The sequence below is a fragment of the Carassius gibelio genome, chromosome A21 (assembly GCF_023724105.1).
Source record: "Carassius gibelio isolate Cgi1373 ecotype wild population from Czech Republic chromosome A21, carGib1.2-hapl.c, whole genome shotgun sequence".
NCBI classification, from domain to species: Eukaryota; Metazoa; Chordata; class Actinopteri; order Cypriniformes; family Cyprinidae; genus Carassius; species Carassius gibelio.
In genome coordinates, this window is record NC_068391.1 from 13,471,084 (window position 1) to 13,494,066 (window position 22,983).

Sequence of the window (22,983 nt, forward strand, 5' to 3'; positions counted from 1 at the left end):
CATGAAAAAAACATGCTTCATTTACTCTTTCATCCTCCTTTCCTGGTTAGGTTTTTTTTAAGACTTTGAGGTACATTTCAATCCAGCCAACATGAAGCGCGTGTCTTGTGCAGGCAGAGACAGGTGTAAACAGTAGACTGTAGTCTGCAGATGAGGGTCATGCCATAAAAAGCAGGATCTATGAAGGGGAAGAGGAGGATGAGGAAGAGCTGAACATCCAGCAGGTAGGAGAGCAGGATCACAGGCCTCTATGGGTGCTGTGGTTATAAGACGAGTGGTACAACACAGGTCCCACCAGATGCCCTGGGTAATATTAAAATCTTAAATGGGACGCAAGCTAGACAACGCTGTCTTTATAAATTGAATTAATACTCAACTATCCTTATGAATATAAAGGCAGTGTAGGCTCCAAGGGAACTAGAATGCTGAATGATAACGTAAAGAAGTCTTAGTTGAGACAACATTAAATGTATGACCTTTAAATGCATTTACCTTCACAAATTAGGATCTCATTTAAAGTGTCTTATCCAAAGTGCAGCTGTTCAGTATTTTAGCTGTGCTAAACAGAAAGCAGACCATAAAGTCATCAAAATAAGAGCTTTTAACATCTCTGAACAATAACGCTTGAAAAAAGCACACGTACTGGCATATTCACTGCTCATTATCAGAGCTCGACAGCGCCATCTGCCGAAAAGACCAATTATAATCTTGCTTCTTCCACCAAAGAAGAGCTGACTGAAGATGGCACCAAAACTGTGAATGGAACCTGGTTCCTCAGCCATCATCAATCCTTCACACACTTACTCGAAAATCAAGAATCTGCTCAGTCATGAAGATCACAGTATTACATTGCAATGAAAGGTGAATGAACAAACATTTCAATTTATTATAATTTGTATTCGTGTTACAAGTTTTTATATAAAGAAATCAGGAAATATGTCATGCTCACTCCAAAGAAACATACTGCTGTGTTAAAAGAAGACAGTTTTCTTTCTTTTTTTTTTCTTTTTGTTAAAAGATATTTAGTTTAATTAAGCTTCTTGCCGTTCATGACATAGCCTCCACCTGAGCATTGTAATTTTAGCATTGTCACATTTTTATATCCATTTTGTCTTCTGTTGGCAAACTTTTGTTTAAACAATAAATAAATATATTAATAATTACTAATTAATAATAATAGTTGGATATGATTTTTATTGAACTTCTTAAATGCACTTCTTATTATTCTTCCGAGACTAAAATTTTCTACTGCTACTCCTACTAGAGCTTTAACTCTACAGACTCCAAAATCAGCCAATATCTTCAAACTGATCTGAAGTTATATTAGTTGCTATTTCCCATAGACTTAAATTGAAAAGTCTCTGCTCATTTGAACATTCCGTCAAACTCCAACTGTCAACAATTCAAATCTAAACACACTGAAGCCCATTAGACTCAGTCAGACTTTCTATGTACTATTACGAACCCATTCAAACTCATCCATCCATCTATCTATCTATCTATCTATCTATCTATCATCTGACTGTTTCTATATATCTATCGCCGTGTTTCCACTGCAGGAACTTTAGCCAGGGACTAGGGACTTTGGTCTGGTACTCGGTGTGTTTCCACCGCAGGAACCAGGAACTAAAAGTTCTGGGTAAATAAATGCCCCTCAGAAAGTCCTGCTGGCAAGGTAATACTTTTTCAAAGTTCTGGAACTTTCAGGGGCGGGACTTGGGCGCTAAAAATCCTGATCGGTTGAGTTCATGCAGCATTGGTTGGGTTCAACCACCATTTATTCAGATCATTTTCAAAATATTACTGTTATTGTGTCATGAAAAGTAATTTTAAAAAGTATTTCAGGCAAGAATGTAGTGGTTTAAAACTCAAATCTGTGGTTTATTTATAAAGACAGCGCCTATTTAAAAATGTGTTTTGGCGATCTCGGAGATGTGAGCGCCACACGATCAGCAGGAGCTCAGTGATCACGTATCCGCTGATAGCAGCCTCACTTCAGCTAGACCTTCTGATATGTGCCCCTGGCTTTGATGTCTCTTTATTGGTTAATCAAAATATAATTCATTTTGGATAAATCTAACAGGTAATCTTTGGTCTGTGTTCAATTTATCAATATGTTAAAACGAAAATAGGCAAATTCATATATGGTTTCATTGTAATTGCTGTATATATACACATACCTGAACTAAGTACACTTCTGCAGCTGTTATGTTTAAATGAAACCAAAGAAGGCAGTGGTATTTGATATCCTATTTAGTTTAATTGTAAATATACAGAGGGGAAAATTGCAGCAGCCATGGTCAGCTGACTGTAGTTATCAAGTACACTAATGTTAGCGGATTTACATCGTTACAGACATCACACTCCAGAGTTGAACGTATAAAGTCTGAACTATCGAGGATGCACATCCAAAAATCATCCATACTTCTTATTGAGAAACGCATGCAGACTATGTCACCAGACTATTTGCCTAATCTTCCCGGTACTTTACACCGTGGTGGAAACGCAGAAAGCAACTGGTCTGGGAGGAAAAACAGTCCTGGGAAACTGCCTCCGAGTCAGTTACACCGCTTTGTGCATCACCGACATCAGCAGTGTTTCCTGCATGCTGCGTATCAGCCCGTGTAGCTCCAGGATCAGGCGTGAGGAACTGGGTGAAGCCGACCAGGCCTCTGCTGCCTCCAGGACTGGTAGGCCGGTCAGAGCCCAGGAACTCAGTCAACAACAGTTCTTTCTTTGAGGACTTTACTTTCCCATTTAGCATATAATAGGTGTGGTCTGTATAAAGATAACAAATACAAAAAGGTGAACAATACAGATTTTAAACCCAACAAATTAACATTACTAGCAATATTACTGAAAATAAGTAAAGTGCTACAGCTCAATGGATTGGCATATTAGCATCTGAATAGGTAATTTTACCACATAATCTTCATTAACACACTTATACTTGCAATTTACAGCAGACAGATTAACTAAAGACAATATATCTCAATGTAGAACATGAGAACAGTAGAAATAAAGCAATTGTAAAATATCACGGCAGATATACATAATGTAGATATACATACGTGCATGTAAACAAACACTGGTTATGCACGCACAACCAATCGAAAACAATCATCATATCTGCAAATGCCGGCAAGACCACAACTCAATCTCAATACCAAACACAACTCACCAAGAACAACTCACTTCCAGGATGCACGCACACACACCATGCCTCTATTGGATCGGCTAATGTCTCCCCTCTCCAACCTGCTGCGCAATTGTAAAATGGCGACAAGACCTAAAAGGGCAACACATCCCAAAGGGGCAACACGTCTTAAAAGGGTCATGCATGAAAGCCATTTGTACACTATTAAGCAGGTCTTTTCCACAGCCGACAACCGAGCCACCCCCACAAAGTCCCAGGCGTAATCCTCGATGCTCCAATCTCCCTGGCGGACATCAAGTAACTTCCCTGCTGGACCCATGTTGCTGGCTGTGTTCTGTCACGGGGTGGTATCAACTGCCAAAGAAAGAACAGGGTCTGTGTCCAAATGCAAGGAAAAATGACTTTTTAATAAAACTGAAACAAAAAGCAAACAAGGCAAGAACAAAACCAAACAGATAACAAGGACAAGCACAGACTCAGAAGCAGCCGAAATGCAAAACACAACTAATATATACATACAACAAAGCCAGACAGAGATCCATGAGATGAGAATATATAGTCTGTGATGATGGGCAACAGCTGAGTGAGTGAGTGTGATTGAGTGACTAGAGCTGTGTCTGAAACCGCTCCCTATCCACTATATAGTGCACTATATGGGGTGTCAGCCATTTTGTAGTGCTGTCCGAATTCCGAGTGAACGACTTCATTCCCTACATTTGTCCACTACTTTTTACCCACAATTCATTCTGATTTCGAGTGTACAACCAATGTACACTCGCTGAAGCACTATTTCCCACAATCCAATGCGGAGTAGCGTCGAGCTGGAAGCAAGAGCGGGAGCGAGCGAGTTTGAATGAGAGATGAAGTTTACATCTTTATTATTTCGGTTTTGACGTTTTTCCAACATTATTTATATTAAAATATGTTATGTAGGCAATAACCCAGTTTAATATTTGACTAATTTACTGAGGTGGCATTGTCGTTAACTTACCTTAACCAAAAATATGATAATTTGGTGGATAATTTAATTTTTTTCGTTAATAAAAGGTAGTCTATTCAAATGTAAAATTAACGGTCGCCTGAGGACGCTCTACAACCATCTTATCTGAGTTCAAAACCCTGCGTGACCGAGTGTCAAGATACTAAAAATAATAAATACATAATTCTGAACGTGTTTATGTGTGTTTATTTTTGTTCTCAGTACGTTATTTTAATAGCATTTAATGATTATGAACATAAAAGCATTACAAAAAGCTGATGCGGAGGTATGTATAACTGCAATATAAAGTAATTTTGAGTATTATTGCTATTAGTATTATTTTCTAAAATTAGGTACATGTAATATAAAAGTACATATGGCAATGTCACTGTCCGAATCCGTTCACTTATTTTTTTGTTCACTTTGTTCACATATAGTGAACTCAACTGCACTTCGATGCTGCGGTGACATCACCACGTATGGGAACGATATACCAAAACGCCTGACGTACCTAAAAACTGAGATCCGAGGAAGCATCTGCTCAAGCAGAGAGAACCCGGGAGCCAGGAGCCATCCTAACATCTAGACTGTAGGACTTGATAAAAGTGCTCGGTGAGGACCATCCTGCCGCAGCACAGATATCATCCATAGAAGATCCACTGAGAAAAGCTTGAGAAGAAGCCACAGCTCGAGTGGAATGAGCTTTAACTCCTAAGGGCGAAGCGAGTCCGCGCGCCTCATAGGCTAAAGAAATTGCCTCCACCAGCCAATGGGACATGTGCTGTTTTGTAACCGCATGGCCCTTACTTTTATGTCCAAAACAGACAAACAGCTGGTCAGATTCACGCCAAGGGGCTGTACGATCCACATAAATCTTTAAAGCTCTCACAGGGCAAAGACTTAGATCTCCTGACCCAGCCTCAGCAGGTGAAAAAGCTTCCAGGACCACTTGCTGAAAGCGAAAGGGGTTAGATGCGACCTTAGGAACATAGTTAGGCCTGGGCCGCAGCAGCACCTTCACAGAGCCCGGTGCAAATTCCATGCATGAGGGTGAAACAGAAAGAGCCTGTAAATCCCCAACTCTCTTGAGGGAGGATAAAGCCATGTGAAGAAGTGTCTTCAGTGTCAGGAATTTATCCGGTACAGTCTCCAAGGGCTCAAACGGATGCCCTGATAAACCTAGCAACACAATGGATAAATCCCATGAAGGAACTCGCACAGGGCGGAAAGGCCTCAGCCGTCGCGCACCCTGTATGAAACGAGAAACTAGTGGATGACGCCCCACAGAGGCATGTATTCCTATGTATTCGTGGTAAGCTGAAATGGCTGCCACATAAACCTTTAAAGTGGCTGGTGTTACGACATCCGAAAAACGGTCCTGGAGGAACTCCAGCACTGAAGCCACTGGGCAGTAAACTGGATCCACATTACGATTGCCACACCAGGCTGTAAACAGTCTCCACTTGAAAGCATATAAGCGTCTCGTAGAAGCTGCTCTAGAATTCAATATAGTCTCAGTGGTTTCAACAGAAAGACCGGGACATACTAACGCACTCCGCTCAGTGGCCACGCCCACAGTTTCCACAGATCTGGCCTCGGGTGCCAAATCAGTCCCTGTGCTTGTGATAATAAATCCTGTCTGAGGGGAATCTCCCACGGAGAGCCCGCTAGCAGACTGATCAGATCCGCAAACCACGGCTGCGTGTGCCATCGCGGAGCCACCAGCAGCAGCTGTTCCACTCTGTCCCGCCGTATTCTGCATAACACCGCTGGGATCAAACGAATCGGAGGAAAAGCATACAGACTGGTCCTGGGCCAGCTGTGAGCTAATGCATCCACGCCCAGGGGCGATGGGGGGCATAGGGAGAACCATAGCGGGCAATGCGTAGTCATGTTCGACGCGAATAAATCCACTTTCGCTTTGCCGAATATCCGCCATAAAAGATTCACCGTCTGGGGGTGTAATCTCCATTCTCCCTGTTCCAGAGCCTGTCTGGATAGCAAGTCCGCTCCGAAATTCAATCGTCCGGGGACATGAACGGCCCGGATCGACAGAAATTTGTCCTGAGACCAAAGAAGAACATGCCTCGCCAGCCTGCACAGGGGGCGAGTGTAATCCTCCTTGATGGTTCAGGTATGACACAACCGCTGTGTTGTCCGATCTGAGCAGCACATGACGGCCGATCAGCAGATCCGTGAAATACTGGAGAGCCAGAAAAACTGCCAGTAATTCCAGTCTGTTTATGTGCCAGCCGCGCTGAGCCGCTGTCCACACTCCGTGGGCTGGGCGCCCTTGCCAAACAACTCCCCAACCAGTCAAAGACGTGTCCGTCGTGACAGTCTCTCGGAAAGCATAAATTCCCAGCCGAACTCCTGTCAGGAGAAATTCGGTTGACATCCATAGTTTTAGCGACATCACACACCGCCGTGTCACCGAAATCGTTCGATGCGGAAGACAACGTGGTGAAATATTCCGCCTTTTCGTCCACCACTGAAAGGGGCGCATGTGAAGCAATCCCAGACGAATCACGGGGGATGCTGCTGCCATTAGACCTAAGAGTCGCAGGCACAATCTCACTTTCACCGTGCGGCCCGCTTTGAAGTGCCGCACGCATGACACAATCGACTGAGCGCGCGGGAGAGAAAGCTTCGCTGTCATCGCGCGAGAATCCAAATCTATTCCCAGAAAGGTTATCCGTTGAGAGGGAATTAAAACACTTTTCTGGAAATTTGTGCGTAAGCCCAGGCTGTTTAAATGATTCAGCACAAGATCCCGGTGAGAGTGTGCCTGAGTCTGCGATTGCGCTAGCACCAGCCAATCGTCCAAATAATTCAAAACACGAACGCCCTGGAGCCGCAACGGGGCCAGAGCTGCGTCCATGCATTTGGAGAAAGTACGGGGCGCTAAAGCCAAGCCAAAGGGAAGAACGCGGTACTGATACGCTTTGCCCTCTAAAGCGAATCTGAGGAACTTCCTGTGCCTCTTGACGATCTGAATATGGAAATACGCATCCTTCAGATCGATCGTAATAAACCAATCGTTTGGTCGGATCTGAGACAGAATAGACTTCTGTCAACATCTTGAATTTGCTCGGCCTGAGTGCAAGATTCAGACGGCGTAAATCCAGAATGGGCCGTAATCCGCCGTCTTTTTTCAGTACCACGAAATAACGGCTGTAAAAACCTGCCTCCATCTGAGAGGGGTGTACTTCTTCTATAGCCCCTTTTCTCAGCAGAGTTGACATTTCCTGTCGCAGCACCGCCATTTCCGTAGACTTCACCGTAGTGGAAAGAATTCCACGGAAAGGAGGCGGGCCTTTTCGAAACTGAATGGTGTATCCGTGACAAATTGTGCGTAACACCCATTGAGAAATGTCGGGCAAGCGTTCCCACGCGGCCCGAAACAATACTAGCGGTTTCAAAACTTCCGCTCCCTGCAACGCTGTCATATGCGTTAAAACGTCCGGGCAAGAAAAACCTGTGGTGTTCGTGCACAGGGAAACGTATGCACAAGAGTCGTTGCGTCCCGTTGAGTATAATCCTGAAACGTGTCCACGGCAGGAATTAGGCCAACAAATTGAACATCGGGCTCTGCCGCTAGCGAAAAAGCGGCGGCTGCGCGAGCCGTCATAAACGTGACGTTTGTGTAGGGTCCCTGAGTCGCCCCTCGAATTCCGAAAGCAGGATTGCGCAGAGTGTCTGAGGGAGCGTCTGACATTACAGCTCAATCCAATGCCGCTCGAGGCGCTGTTTGCGGCGAGACAGTCAATGTTTGAGCATGGGGACTGCAATGAGAGTGTAGGATGCGCGAAAGCAGTCCGAAAGCGCTCTCTAGCGGAGGGCACAGTCCCTGGCAAGCAGCAAAATGATCAGGAGCTGCTATTCGGTGCCCGAGAACGAGAGGCCATTGCCGTCGAGGTCAGGTTCAGTCTTTTTCGTTGACACTGGTGAGCCGGAGGAAAAACCCTAGGGCCCCAATCCTTACGAGGAGGCGCCATAGGTGAGGGCTCCTCTCGAGAGGCTGCTCGCTGGCGGTGAGAGGAGGTTGAGCGAGAACGCGCGGGCGCTTGCCGGCATTCAACCTCCCTGGGTCTGCAGGGAATCAGCTGGCGGAAAGCGGCTGATTGGTGTTTCGCTGCCCTGAACTTTTCCACTACCGACGTGACAGAAGGGGGCGAAACTTCCATGCCGCGGCCGAATTAGGCGCAAGGTGTTCGGCGAGAGTCTCTTCCACCGGGGGCATTATTGTGTAGCCATGGTTCGCCATATCAGAAACGGTGGCGAAATCCGCGGCCGCAGCATTAGTAATCCGCGCCGAAAACGGCTGTTTCCAGGACCTCGAAACCTCCTGGTGGAGGTCCGGGAAAAAAGGTAAAGGCCTCCGTGGCTGTGTAGGTGTCCGACTAGTTAAAAAACAGTCTTCCAGCTTAGAAGAGGGTTGGGCCTCGGCCTTGTCAACCTCCCAGTCTACCCCCAATTTACCCACCGCACGAGAAACCACGTCCAACAGCTCACTGTAGGAGGGGGAAACACGCCTCTCCTGTCCGCTAGGAGGGAGAGGGCAAGTGTCGGTCGCGAAGTCCTCAGACCCCGAGGCCGCGGTGGATAAAACGTCGTCATCATAGCGTCCACAACTGAAGGAGATGGCGGCGCATGCCTCCGGTGTGGGGTGTAAATCCTCATTAGAGAAGACGACAGGCTCAGTATAACTTATATTCTGCAGCAGGGTAGGGGAGAGCGAGCGATGTGGAGAATATTCCAGCGCTGCGCTGTCCACGAAATCCATGTCGCACGTGTCACCCCAGGCCCTCGCCTCGTGCGGTGCCTCGGCAGTCGCAGAGGTGACATGACGGGGGTTAGACTCGAGGGCGACATCGGAGAATACTTCCACCCTAGAGCGCAGTACTCTGAGCCGCAGGCCATCACAATGGGGACAGGAAGAAAGGCCGCTAAGCGCCGCCTGTGCGTGATGCAAACCAAGACACACTACGCACCTGTCATGAGTGTCACCCGCCGTGATGTACCTGGTACATGGCTCCTTACATTTACGAAAACTCATCGCGTCCGCGAAGAGGAGTTAACACTGCTCGAAGAGATCGCTGGAGAACGCGAGATGATAGGGCACAGATGATTCGCTATTCCTGAAGGAATGAAATCTGAGCGAAATGGCGCGCGGCACCCAGGTATATCATGCGTGCGCATGCGTAGGGTGGTGCCATGCGCCATTTGGCCAATAGGATTGGCGGGATGGTATAGGGCTTCAGACATTCGTCACACCGAAGGTGTTCCCATACGTGGTGACGTCACCGCAGCATCGAAGTGACCTATGAAAGGGAAACAACAGTGACAGAAAGACAGAAGACTGTGCATGCTAGTTACATGCTAGCTTCAATCTTTCTGGCTAGGCTTTTTCAAGCTAACTTAAAGTATGCCCAAAAACTTTACTATGTAGTTATTATTATTGTTAAAGTAAATATTCAGACTACTAGATTTACTCGTTTGTAGAGAGGTTGACAGCTGTTATGGTTGAGCAAACGGAGTCTGAGCAAAAATGTGAACTATAATAAGATGCACACAAACAATGTTTGTGTAAAGTAATAAAGGACGTAATAGAAGAAAAAAAACATCAAACGTAATAAATGTAAGACTTCTATATTACCAGACCATCTACCCGCCAAAACACGCCCGTGAAATGATATATAACAGGCGTCTAAACCGGTCAATATCACCATCCTGTGGAAAATAAATAAAATTAAAAATTCAATTTTCAATATTAAGTCTCACTCCCTCCAATTAATTTTTACAAGCATGAATGTTCTTTGTGTAGTGTTTTCGGCCATGTGTTTGGAAACCCCACCACCACGTTTGTTTATTTGCGGACTTTTATTTTGATACTTTTATTTTGGGCGATTTCGCGCGCAACCATGTTGCAGTTGTGTAGCCGCGTTTGAGTTGTCCCTCGCACTCTTTCATTATGGCTGCGGACAGTACGATGTCTAATGGTCAGGAAACGGCCTCTCTGAACGGTGAACCCGTGCTCAAGCGCTCCAGAGACAGCGTGGACTCTCTGCGGATCCCGCGGGAGCCCCAGAATAAAGTGACCGTCGTGTTGGGAGCTCAGTGGGGCGATGAGGGGAAGGGCAAAGTGGTCGACCTCTTGGCAATGGACGCCGACATTGTGTGCAGATGCCAGGTGGGTGTCCAACCGCTCGTCTCGCTTAATTTCTGTTAAGGAGAGTCTGCTCAATCGTTAACGTTATGTCTTTATTGTCTGAGGCTTGCTGTTATTAGCCTGCGGTAACACAAAAGAGGAAGGAATCCCTTACAGAAGCCGCAACACTAACATCACAATGAACAAAGTTTATTTTATTCTTTGCCATCGTCACTTGTTGCCAGGACAAGTGATGTAACGTTTCTTGGCGGCTAGATTTTTATATTATCGCGATACTTACGTTCATGCTTAACAGCTGTGTATCATCAGGGAGGAAATAACGCGGGACACACAGTGGTGGTGGACTCGGTGGAGTATGACTTTCACTTGCTGCCTAGCGGCGTTCTCAACAAAAAGGCCGTTTCTTTTATTGGTATGTTTTTGTTTGACCTCCCCCCCCATCATCTAGTAGTATGTATGTAAGTTATAATGTTTTCTTAACCTCAGTTCATTGTTTGGAATCAGATACTGAACTATTGACTTGTTTGCTGAGATCTTTTGTTTTGGTCTGTCCCGCAGGAAATGGTGTTGTGATACACTTGCCAGGACTTTTTGAGGAGGCTGAAAAGAACTCACAGAAAGGCAATGGTAAATTGGTAAATCTGTTTAAGGAGTAAACTACAAAATATTGATTATTTGTAATATCAATTAAATAATCTATTTATTTTTAATGTGGGCCATATCAAGTCATATCTCAATATTTTCGCACATTTTGATTATATTCCATGTTTATCTCAATGCATTTGTTTCTCAAAAAATGTTACATTGTTTTTGCCTTTCATGAAAAAGACATGGTCTATTGTTAAGAAGTACAGACAAATTGTTTACTGCCAAAATCTACTCCATTAAAAATATAGCTTGGTGACATTTGCTGATTTTTCATTTTTATTTTTACTAAATGAGCATGTAATGAATGAATGAATTATTTACTTAAATGTACCACTGTACTGTTTTTTTTTTGTTTTCCTATTAATGAGTTCTTTTGCTTTGTTTAATTTAGGACTTCAAGGATGGGAGGAACGACTGAAGATATCTGACCGGGCACATATTGGTATGGTTCTGTTTAACTTCATCAGGTCTTGAGTAAATTGGGTTTATTCCTGAAGATATTGACTATTTGCCGCATGATGTCTGTCAACTAAAAATAGCAAGTAACTAATATCTATGCCATTGGAATTGGCGCTCTTCTGTTATCTGTGTAGTTTTCAATTTCCATCAAGCTGTTGATGGGATACAGGAGCAGCTGAGACAGCAGCAGGCTGGGAAGAAGTGAGGTTTCTTTATTTTTTTTATAAAAGCTTAACGTGTAGATAATTTTCTTCAATATTAGGGCTGGGTATCAATGCAGATGTTCCAGATCGATTAAATTTCGATTCACAAGCTCTCAAATCGATTTTCAATTCTCGATTCAACTCTATGATAAAAAAATACTGTATTTATAAAAAAGAACAGTGAACATAAGTTTCCAAGTAGGTAATTAATAAAAAGAAATTAAGAGCCACAAACCTGTATATTAAACACTTGGGTACATTAAAACAGAACCCATCTCCAATTTTCAAATGCATACAATTATCTTAAATACAAAACAATTTTGATTCAAAATGAAAAATGTATGCTGAAAAAAGTCAGAACAGTCACATTCCTTGATCAAACAGGATCAAGTTATTTCATTTTTAAGATAAAACAATCATACAAAAAAAATCTATTCGTGGCCTTTGAGAATCGATGTTGAATCGACCACATTTCAAAAAACGATTAATCGAAAAATCTATTTATTTTATTTTTTTTACCCAGCCCTAAACAATATTGAGTTCACCCTTTTTTTGTTTTTCAGTTTGGGCACCACTAAGAAGGGCATTGGACCCGCATATTCCTCCAAAGCAGCACGTAATGGACTGAGAGTGTGTGATCTAGTCTCAGACTTTTCAGTCTTTGAGGAAAAGTGAGTGTATTAATATATTTCTTTTAATTTTTTTCAGGAAACTTTTTTATGAAAAATAGGCATATCTGACTTTTTTTCTCTATGACATTTAGAACTGCATGTTTATGTAATCCTAATTGTTAATTGTTTATAATTTTATGTGTATATATATATATATAATTTTATTCTTATTGTAGGCTACAAATCAATGTCTCAGTGATCAGATTGACCCTAGTGGCAGAGAGTTAAATACATGTAAATATCTCTCTACAGGTTTCGGGTTCTGGCTGGTCATTTTCAGACCACATATCCTAACCTTAATATTGATATTGATACTGAGCTTGAGCAACTGAAGGTGATTAGTGTCTTGGCATCTTTCAATTTGATCTGCGAAGCTGCTAATTCATGAACTGGCCAAGTAATATTTTCTCCATTTCACCCACAGGCTTATGCCGAGAGGTTACGTCCTCTAGTAACTGATGGGGTTTATTTCATGCACCAAGCTCTCAACGGGCCAAGTAAGAAGATTCTGGTGGAGGGAGCCAACGCTGCATTACTGGATATCGATTTCGGTATTAACAGCAATCCTGCATAAAATGGGAGATCCACTGGTGTGCTTAAGAGATTGAGGACAGTGGAAAGTGTATTTTCCAGTGTAAATGATGGAAATGTTTCCATCTCTTTCAGGGACCTACCCCTTTGTGACCTCATCAAACTGTACTGTTGGAGGCGTTTGCACAGGTCTTGGGGTCCCCCCATCTCATGTGGGCCGTGTGTATGGAGTGGTGAAGGCCTACACCACCAGGGTGGGAGTGGGGGCATTCCCTACTGAGCTAGATAATGTGAGTGTGTTGTAAAGAGTGAGTCAGAAGGTAAAACTCTGTGACATTCCCTCACATAAATCATATTTGAAAATATTTATTGTTCTTCTTGATGGTTTCTAGGACACTGGTGATCTGCTTCAGAGCAAAGGAAGGGAATTTGGTGTAACAACAGGCAGGCGGCGGCGCTGTGGATGGCTGGACCTGGTTTTGGTTCGCTATGCCCACATGGTTAATGGTTTTTCAGCGTGAGTTGTTAAGTGTTTTACCACTCAAAAACTTTGTATTTTACGCTCAATACAGCTGCATTCATTTAATCAAAAATTTTACCAGTAGAACAGTAATATTGTAAAATATTACAATTCAAAACAATGATTTGTGATTCAAATATATTTGAACGTGATTTTATCCATGTGATGGCAAATCATACTAATATGCTGATGTGTGGTGCTCAATAACATTTCTTATGTTGAAAACGGTTGTCTATTAGTTTCGTTTTTGGTAGCTATGGCACAGGTTGAACTTTTAATAAGTTTGATTTAGTTAATTTAGCTATACTTTTCCTTCTGTTTCTCTCAGCATTGCACTGACCAAGTTGGACATTCTTGACACATTGCCAGAAATAAAGATTGGCATAGCCTACACAGCTGATGGAAAGCCTCTTCCCAGTTTTCCTGGTAAGTTGATTATTTGTTGTTACACATTTTCATATATCTCATACATTACAATGATATTCACTTATAAACAGTTATATTGTAACATGTACAATATAGGCATTGAACCATATAATTGTGTATTTCAGCAAACATGGATGTCCTCACAAAGGTTCAAGTGACTTATGAGACGTTCCCTGGCTGGTGTTGTAGTACTGAGGGAGTCCGCAGTTTTGATGAGCTGCCTTCACAGGCACAAGCTTACATTAGCTTTATCGAGAAGTTCCTGGAGGTTCCAGGTAAATACACATACTGTGTAGATAGCTTGCATATGTAAAAATGTAACCTGCTGATATGCTTCGAAATGTCAAAATGTTCATGATTTTTTTTTACTTTTTTTACTCTCTTCAGTGAAGTGGGTGGGAGTTGGCAAGTCAAGAGAAAGCATGATAAAGCTGTTCTGACGAGGAAATCAGGAAAGGCTAAACTTCATTTGATGGTCTGCCGGGACATCCATAATCATGACCATTTGAGGACCAGAACTTTCTTTAATGCATCAGCACTGAGATTGACTAACTGTCCCACTCAAAGGAACACCAGCATTGTGTTTAGAGGTCTGGTTTGAGCACCAGAATCACTTTCCTGCATTTGTAAATCCTTGACTCATGCCTATTTGTTTCAAAGGACATCAGAACATACCTCTGTCAATCACTAGTAGTTGTCTGAAGTCTGATTAATTAGATTTTCCACTGTATAGAGTGTAAATTGATCATTTTCATTGCTAATAGGTGGATAAGAAGCAAACAGATTTTTAAGGTTTTCATGTACCGTTTATTATTATTATTGTCTTTTTAATGTATTCCAGTGTGAGGGGGCAAGCATTAAATCTTTTTAATTAAGTGTTTGTTTATACTCAGTTTGACATGGTTTGAAATACCAAAAGGGACCTTCAGTCTTTGTGATATTGGGGAAAAAATTTTTTAATTGTCAATGATTATTGCATTCAGACGCTGACCTTGAGAGAGAGAGAGAGAGAGAGAGATATACATTGATACATTGCATTCCACCTAGTGCACGAACTCCTCTGCTGCTGTTATTTTTGAAGAATAAATTGCAAAACTAATTATGGTTTTAAGTGAATGTGTAAATGCACTTTTACTTGACTATATATGACCTTGAACCACAAGCCCAGTAATAAGTGTATAGTGAGATCTATTAATAAGCTTTCCATAGGTGTATGTTTTGTTTGGATAAGGCAATATTTGGTACAACTATTTGAAAATCTGGAATTTGAGGTTAGAAAAAAAATACAAATATCGAGAAAAAAGCTTTTAAAGCTGTCCAAATAAAGTCATTAGCAATGCATATTACTAATCAAAAAGATTTTATGTGTTTACGTTAAGACATGTTCAAGATGTCTTCATGGAGCATGATTTTAACTTGATATCCTAATGATTTTTGGCATAAAAAAAAGGATAATTTTGACCCATACAATGTATTTTTAGCTACTGTGATAAATATATCCGTGCAACTTAAGACTTTGTTTTAATGATTAATATTAACAGCGTTAAATATTGTATTTGACAAATATATGTTACTTTTAAAGCAACGCATCCTGTTTTTTTTTAAGACTTAAAAAATTATATTTTTTCAGAATTATCTATGTATTTTGCAATCTCAGTCATCATGAGCACATGGTGAGTAACAGTTTAATCGGGAAATAGGATTCAAGTGAACCGTGTAATCGGAATGATCAGCAGTCTAACGTTTGTCTCGCGAGGCAGAAGTTCAAGTATAATGCTACTTTTTCTGTGTGTCCTGTATCTCGTCCTGTACCACCAGGCATCTGGGATGAACGTTCAGGTATAATTAACCTTTTTTTTGCCATTATGTAAAAGTTTATTATAGGAACCTATATATTAATTTCAGTTTGTGCTATTTCATTGTGACTAACTGATCATGATTATTTGCTAAATGTTTTCTCCGTTATCCTAGTTTTTCCATCTAGTACGCTTATTGTTGAGTGGCATTAAAACTATTATTAAATGCCGTGATTTTTTAAATGCATGATAGGCAATGTAGTGATGTAACTTCTTTTCTGTAGTACGTGTTTTGGTGAGTGACGTAGCATGATGCAGTACGTGCCTATAGGCTCATCATGTCTGTTGAGTTGTAGTCTACACACAACTATTTTAGTTTGTAGCACAAGTTTTCGGTCTGCCTCTCTGTTTTATAGCAATAACACCCTATTAAGAGAAAAACACAAAATCTTTACGAGCAAATTATGGCAAACCTCACATTTCAGTAATTCTGAAACTGAATGCAGTAACACTAAAAACATTTGGAATTAATTAATCACCAATAAATAAACCTCGAAATTCACCAAACTGTTGAATCTTTAACCCACAGCATCGTCAAAAGCGAAATATCGGCCAAAAGTCTGTTCCAGGTAGGCTATACACACTCTCTCTTTCTCTCTCTCTCTCTCTCTCTCTCTCTCTCTCTCACTTTCTCTCTCGCTCACTTTCTTTCTCATTGGTCTGTTTGTAAGTAGGCTACTATCAAGTTGTATAGACATAATTATGTACATATGTTTTTTTTAGCATGGATGTTATACGCACGCAGCCTTTGCGAGCCCCGTGAAACGCTTGTTAAAGTTGAGGATGAATTCCCCGAGGTGATGAACATGCGTATTTTCCCCTCCTGTGTGCCCCTGAAGCGCTGTGGAGGCTGCTGCTCCGATGAAGCAACGCTGTGTGTGAATGTGAGCTCGTACACCACTGTGATGCAGGTATGGACATGTTACTGGTTTAGTTCATGTCATTTATGGTTTACTTCTCTTCTCTTTCTATTTATTTATTTTTTATTTTTTGTAATTATTATTTTTTCCCACTACAACATTACAGTTTATGCAGTTGAATGTGCAAGGGGAGACTATTGATCTGCAGTTTGTTGAACACAGCCAGTGTGAATGCAGGTAATGCACAGGTTGATGACTTATATAAGCAATAATTAATGTATTATTTCATAGAACCTCAGTAATGCATATATCTGTATCATTTACATTTAGATGTGGCAAAGTTAACTAATCATGGCGTTTTAATAATAATAATAATAATTATAATTATTATTATCTTTCTTCTTTAAAGGTTCAGAGACCAGCTATGATGCTTACTGGAAACAGCTCATCCATGCCACATAAATTGTGATCTGCTTATTTAACCAGTTATTTTATATTTTATGGAGTTATTTAAATGAATTCGTATTACTAACATTACTGATATATGAAATATATAATTATAACAACATTACTTTTATATTTAATATTATGTAAAACATGTTGCTTTATTTAAGAAAACACTTGCAATTCACTTATGTACAATTATTTATTGTTACTTTCGGTTACTTTCCAAAACATTTTTTTCATTCAGTTTTTTTTTTAAATGCAAATTCATCATACAAGACGAAATAAGAACAGACATTGCTTCTAGTAAATGTAATAATGCATTCATTTATAAGATTGTCAAAACATGGTACATTCAGAATATAGTGCCTCAGTTTTGATTGCTTTAATAAAAAGCTTTTAACTCAATCATGTGCTTGACTAATGTAACATAACTTTTACTTTGATGCAAAAAAACAATCAATGTCCATAAATCTTCGTTATATCTTCAGCTCACTACATCTTAATTTCTTTTGTTATGCTTCTGAAATGTTTTTAATCCTGTAACATTTGAGAACAATACATTATTTTATTTATTTATTTTTATTCATTTTATTTATTTATTTTCATTGTGAAATCTGCTTTTTTATGCCTTCCTTACCTGTTTTTCTTATGCTGTTGTCTCCACGAGAGTTTGTAATAAACATTAAAAAATAATAATAATAAAAAGAATCTTAATTTCAAACACAGTTTCATAGCGCCACCTAGTTTGGACAATAATAAGAGATCTCCTTTAAGAATACGTGGCAGTGACGTCAACATCGGTGTTAAGACCCGGATATTCACAACCTGTACACAGTTCAACCAGCGGAGAGGCAGAGTGGTGAGAAATGAATCTTTGTATCTTTCAGCTCACATGTTCACATTTTCCCGTCACAAGTCAGCGCTGCTCGTTTATTCATGTATTCAGACGCGTGTGACGTTTTAAATTGTTTGACCGATGAAAACATTACAATCATACATTCAGCTACACATTTAGCTTAGCAGGTAGCAAGAGCAGGCTTACATAACAAAAGTATGAAAATGATTGCTTAATAATTAGGGGTGCTCCGATCACGATCGGCCGATCGTTAATGCGCATTTCGTCAGTAAAGCCGGTTTTCTAATCAGCGGTTAATTCCATCAGGTGTGTGATTTCACATAGAGCAGCTGTTACTACACAGAGCCGTTGTTAACTGAGAAGATGGGCCAATAAACGCTGAAAATTAACGTGATTTGCGCATCTTCTCTATTAACAACGGCTCTGTGTAGTAACAGGTGCTCTATGTGAAATCAGGCACCTGATGGAATTAACCGCTGATTAGAAAACCGGCTTTACTGAGGAGATACGCATAACGATCGGCCGATCGTGATCGGAGCACCTCTATTAATAATGATATACGCAGATGGCATGCAGCCACATTCTTTTGTTTTTATAACAGTGACATTGCAGATGACAGCAGAAGTTTCTAGACATGCTCTGGTCAAAACAGCTGTCAATTAAGTTGATCAGTGACAGAAAAGACATTTACATTTACACTGCTTTTGATCAGAATCCTAAAATTAAAATAGAAGTAAAACTGGAAGGGAGTTTTGCTGTTAAAACACTTTAACATTGATTTCTCCTCTCTTATCATAAGGTGATGTTGGTGCATCGGCGTCACGGTCCTAGAAGCAGCCAGGACGGGGTGTACACTGGGCCACCTCAGACCCAGACCCAGCTGGAAACCCCCCTGGCTGTCCCAGCACCCATCACCCCTGTCATAGACACATTCAGCATGTCCTGCCGAGACCGTACCAGTGAGTTTCAGTCTGTGTGCAAGTCCCTGCAGGGGAGACAGGTGCGATAACTACTGATGCATATAGTTCAGTAGCCTGCAAGTGGCTAATAGATTCAATAATATAGTCTCCCTTCGTGGAGTTTGTGTACATACTGGTAGCATGAGTTAAAAAAAACACCACAAAGTTTTTCTCTTGCTCTTTTTCAGAATGGAGCACAACCTGTCAGAACTGTCCACAGTGCAGTCAGACAGCGGAGTGAATTCACACTCCTGGCTAAGTGAGTTATACTCTCAATCAGTAAAGGTTTAAGAGGGAAAGTGTGTGAATGTTGGATTTACTTGGATTCTGATCATTCTGATGAAGATCAAGTCGCATCAATACACATTTGTAGTCTGCTTAAATGAATAACGCTTTGGTAATCTTAATATCAAGATGAGATCTAACGGCTTCTTACTCGCTAAATCAGTCACAAGTACAATTATGTAGGCACTTACCAGCATAAACAAAAAGTTGAAAGTTGTGAAGGAAAGCTTATTCTCTCAAATAGTGTATAAAGGAGTATTAAAGTGCCTATTATGGATTTATGAAAATTACCTCATTACTCATGCAGTGTGTAACAGCTCTGAGTGAATGAAAACATCCTGCAAAGTTCTAAATCTGAAAGTGCAAGTTCTTGTCTCTCAAAAGAAAGAGTCAACTCTGAATCATTGAAACAAGTCATTTTTAAAACGAATCCCAAGACGTTTCATGTTGACATCAACATATTGCATGCCTTGTTGGCATTCATGCTCTAAATCATGGAGAACTTTGTATAATTTAAACAGATGAGTTATACATTTTCAATTTTCAATTTTCCTTTCATTCTCAACATTTTTACAGCATTGGTGAGCATAAGAGACTTCTTTCAAAAGCATTAAAAATAAACATTGAAATGTTAGTGCTTTGGGCTTTTGTTTTTCAGGAATAAATTTTTATTATGACATCAGGACAGTTGTATCAGATTGACATTTTTGACATTGTAAAATAAAAAAAGTCATATTTTTTACGTATTTGTCAGTAAATGAATAGATTTGAACAAACAAAAAGAAATAAATAAGTGACCATCACGTGACTGACCTAAACGTTAGACTTCAAATTTGTGAATCAGCATTTAGCTGACTCCTGACTGCTGTTAGCTTTTGAAGCTTCACACTCTTCAGTCTATTGTTTGTTTATCGTTGAAGATCGGCTCAAATTTTATGTCAGACCAACTTCCTGGAAAATCCAAAGGGTTTACGGACTTTTTCCTGCAACTGTCTTTAATATTGGCACGAGACACTGCATTTGACATATAATTTATTCAGACCTACTTAAGCTTTAATGGTCCGTGTTATTTCATCGACTTGACCTTATGACAGATATTGACTGCATCTTATTAACAGGCGAATTGGAAGAGACCTCAGCAACACTTTTGCCAAGTTAGAGAAGCTCACAATCCGTACGTATCTGGTCTCCCTCGCCATCTCACACATGTACCACTGTGGACTGTTTTGACGTGTAACTCGATCCGTGTTCACTTGCAGTGGCCAAACGAAAGTCCCTTTTTGATGACAAAGCAACTGAAATTGATGAACTCACTTACATTGTGAAACAGGTTAGTGTGCTTGTTACTTCCCCTTTCGGAAGGACACATTATTCTGTCTACTTATTTCATATTGTAATGTGTCTCTCATAACTGTCTGTCTGTTCACTCAGGACATCAACAGTCTTAATAAGCAGATAGCTGGCCTGCAGGAAGTCGTTCGATCACGGAGTGGACAGAATGGCAGACATCTCCAGACACATTCCAACACTATCGTAGTCTCCTTACAGGTATTCACCTTTGGCCTTAGTGTGCCGTCACAAATCAGTGGACTTCCGCTTGAAATAACAGCCTGTTTTCTGTCTAGTCCAAACTGGCATCGATGTCAAGTGACTTCAAGTCAGTCCTGGAAGTCAGAACAGAGGTAATTGAGCTGTTTTTTTAAGTGTTCGATCCATCATGGTACAGTTCTGTTCATGTGTATCTTCTGTTTAGAACTTAAAGCAGCAGAGAAGCAGACAAGAGCAGTTTTCTCAGACTCCTGCCTCATCCTCTTCTTACCACACCAACAGCTTCAGTAAGAGCAGCTCTACTTGTGAAAAAGCACACATTGTCCACCTTTAAACATTTCTGTAGTTATCTCTCCCTTTTGCTTCTCTTTCAACAGATAATTCAGTGCTTATGCAGGACGACTCCAAGAAGACTGATATCTCTATAGATATGGACCTCGGCTCCAGTCAGCAGATGCAGTTAATCGATGAACGGGTATTGATTGATTGTTCATTGGCTGTTTTGTAACGGTACAGCTGCAGGGAAACTGATTCAAGTGTGTGTTTGTTTAGGATTCGTACATTCAGAGCCGTGCAGACACTATGCAGAATATAGAGTCCACTATTGTGGAGCTCGGCTCTATATTTCAGCAGCTGGCTCACATGGTGAAAGAACAGGAAGAGACTGTACAGAGGTGAGGGGACAACTTCAGTTATTAGAGAGGAACTGGAAGTAAAATGGAAACTAATAAAAAATGAAGGGCTGAAAAGAAATGTAAAAAAACAAAAACCAATGACGGAGTGCATAATGGAATTACTGAAACCAACTAAAATAAAAGCCAATTCAAACCCTTCATGAATAATAAATACAAGTGAATAAATAATGCTAAAATAACTCTGATCGATATCCAGAATTGTAGACTAAATTCAAACACCAGTCTTTATTTGATTTATTTATTTTTGTTCCATTTACAGTGTCTAATCAATAAGCAAGTGTGGGTTTTTTTTCCATTTGCTTCCATTTGCGGTTTGGTCTTCACTGTCTATGATCATAATGAAAATCTCTCTGCCGTTGTAATCGGCTCTTTAACTGCCACAGTAACAGTTAGCCAGCAGTTCCTTTAGTAAATGGAACCAGTATCATAAAAAAAACAAAGAATAATTCCTTTCATTGAACTTCTCTCTTCCCTGACAGAATTGATGCTAATGTAGAGGACACTCAGCTGAACGTGGAGCTAGCGCACTCAGAGATACTCAAATATTTCCAGTCTGTGTCCAACAACCGCTGGCTGCTCATCAAGATGTTCCTGATCCTCATCATTTTTTTCATCATCTTTGTGGTTTTCATGACCTGATGTCCACTCTTAAGAGATGCAGGTTTCAGTATTTGAGGAATGAAAGTGGCTGTTCTCTCAGACTTCTTTCATCTTTTCTCTGCTCACTGGCCGCCGAGCTCTGTTTTAGTGATCTTTTTCCTCAAAATGGATGGAGTTTAATATTCATAAGCCTCAATTCTATATAGGCAGGGCATTTGTCAGTTTGTAACAGTTTGTCCATTTAAATTTCAATCTGATATGTTTCTATATCTTTAGAGCAAACTCTTGGAAATGATTGTCTATAATTTGGTTTTCTAAATCACACAGATTGCGGAGATATCCTTGAGGAAAGCCAGCAGTCGTCTCATGCATACAAAAAACCACCCACCATTTTAACAGATTCTGTGTGACTTATGATTGTATTAATCATGATATACACCTTTAGACATCATGTGTTCTGAGACCTTTTTGTACATTTGCAGTTTTTCTCTCTCTGTTGTCTAAATATTATGTTAGAGAAGTCTTTATTTAGGGGTTAGTTACAGAATCCCTCTTATAGTAGACCACCAAGACACGTCAAGAGACTGATGCTTCTATACTTTTATTGGGACTGACTAGTGGCTTAATGTGTATTCTTTCTAGTTCGGATTTTGGGATCCATTACCACTTTGGCACAACATGTTAATACGGCTAGTTCAGCAGGTGAGAAATCAGTATTTGAAGCTAGTGACATTCTCCAAATTCCATTTCATTGGGTGTTTTTATCATCCTTCACAAGCTTGTTTGTACACTGCCATTTGTATCTCTTTGTACAGTCTCAGGGGGGTCCATGAGAATACCGCTTTCCAGTTCTCGACGTAAATGATGTTTTTTAGAGAATACATGCATTTGTGTTTAACTGGACTTCGAGATTGGGGGAAAATCCCACCCCACCATTTGTGAAATGCATACTGTAAAATGAAAGAAGTGAAGAAAAACTAATGGAAATAGAAACTCTATGCTTGGTTGTAATGTCTGTTGCTGTTTTTCTTTTTTACCGTAGCATATGTAGTTACTGTTTAATGAACGCTCATAAGATAATTAATGAAGTTAATTAAAACTATTTTTAAAT

General features: G+C 40.6%; 3 protein-coding genes across 3 annotated transcripts; all 3 read left to right on the plus strand.

Moving 5' to 3' along the window:
- The first annotated feature begins 10,034 nt into the window (after positions 1 to 10,034).
- LOC127942089 (adenylosuccinate synthetase isozyme 2) lies at positions 10,035 to 14,865 on the plus strand. The gene is made up of 13 exons (XM_052537641.1): positions 10,035 to 10,329; positions 10,618 to 10,720; positions 10,867 to 10,935; positions 11,348 to 11,398; positions 11,550 to 11,616; positions 12,182 to 12,289; positions 12,542 to 12,623; positions 12,714 to 12,840; positions 12,956 to 13,110; positions 13,213 to 13,337; positions 13,669 to 13,766; positions 13,892 to 14,041; positions 14,154 to 14,865. Exons 1-13 carry the CDS (start codon positions 10,111 to 10,113, stop codon positions 14,204 to 14,206), a joined length of 1,407 nt encoding a protein of 468 aa, XP_052393601.1. The 5' UTR covers positions 10,035 to 10,110; the 3' UTR covers positions 14,207 to 14,865.
- A 137-nt stretch (positions 14,866 to 15,002) lies between these two features.
- LOC127942090 (snake venom vascular endothelial growth factor toxin-like) lies at positions 15,003 to 17,216 on the plus strand. Its single transcript, XM_052537642.1, has 5 exons — positions 15,003 to 15,605; positions 16,152 to 16,191; positions 16,346 to 16,533; positions 16,649 to 16,719; positions 16,892 to 17,216. The coding sequence occupies exons 1-5, from the start codon at positions 15,492 to 15,494 to the stop codon at positions 16,908 to 16,910; spliced, it is 432 nt and encodes a 143-aa protein (XP_052393602.1). The 5' UTR covers positions 15,003 to 15,491; the 3' UTR covers positions 16,911 to 17,216.
- A 500-nt stretch (positions 17,217 to 17,716) lies between these two features.
- Positions 17,717 to 22,883, plus strand: LOC127941978 (syntaxin-5-like). The gene is made up of 11 exons (XM_052537479.1): positions 17,717 to 17,788; positions 18,585 to 18,785; positions 18,933 to 19,003; positions 20,148 to 20,203; positions 20,289 to 20,359; positions 20,461 to 20,577; positions 20,655 to 20,711; positions 20,783 to 20,864; positions 20,955 to 21,052; positions 21,130 to 21,251; positions 21,752 to 22,883. Exons 2-11 carry the CDS (start codon positions 18,588 to 18,590, stop codon positions 21,909 to 21,911), a joined length of 1,032 nt encoding a protein of 343 aa, XP_052393439.1. The 5' UTR covers positions 17,717 to 17,788; positions 18,585 to 18,587; the 3' UTR covers positions 21,912 to 22,883.
- The last annotated feature ends 100 nt before the right edge of the window (positions 22,884 to 22,983 follow it).

Coding starts and splice junctions, on each gene's coding strand:
- LOC127941978 (XM_052537479.1), top strand. CDS start 18,588: ATGTTGGTGCATCGGCGTCACGGTCCTAGAAGCAGCCAGGACGGGGTG. Junction 18,786..18,932: donor AGTCCCTGCAGGGGAGACAG/GTGCGATAACTA, acceptor GCTCTTTTTCAG/AATGGAGCACAACCTGTCAG. Junction 19,004..20,147: donor GAATTCACACTCCTGGCTAA/GTGAGTTATACT, acceptor TCTTATTAACAG/GCGAATTGGAAGAGACCTCA.
- LOC127942090 (XM_052537642.1), top strand. CDS start 15,492: ATGATCAGCAGTCTAACGTTTGTCTCGCGAGGCAGAAGTTCAAGTATA. Junction 16,192..16,345: donor CGGCCAAAAGTCTGTTCCAG/GTAGGCTATACA, acceptor TGTTTTTTTTAG/CATGGATGTTATACGCACGC. Junction 16,534..16,648: donor CGTACACCACTGTGATGCAG/GTATGGACATGT, acceptor ACAACATTACAG/TTTATGCAGTTGAATGTGCA.
- LOC127942089 (XM_052537641.1), top strand. CDS start 10,111: ATGGCTGCGGACAGTACGATGTCTAATGGTCAGGAAACGGCCTCTCTG. Junction 13,111..13,212: donor TCCCTACTGAGCTAGATAAT/GTGAGTGTGTTG, acceptor GATGGTTTCTAG/GACACTGGTGATCTGCTTCA. Junction 13,767..13,891: donor GCCTCTTCCCAGTTTTCCTG/GTAAGTTGATTA, acceptor TGTGTATTTCAG/CAAACATGGATGTCCTCACA.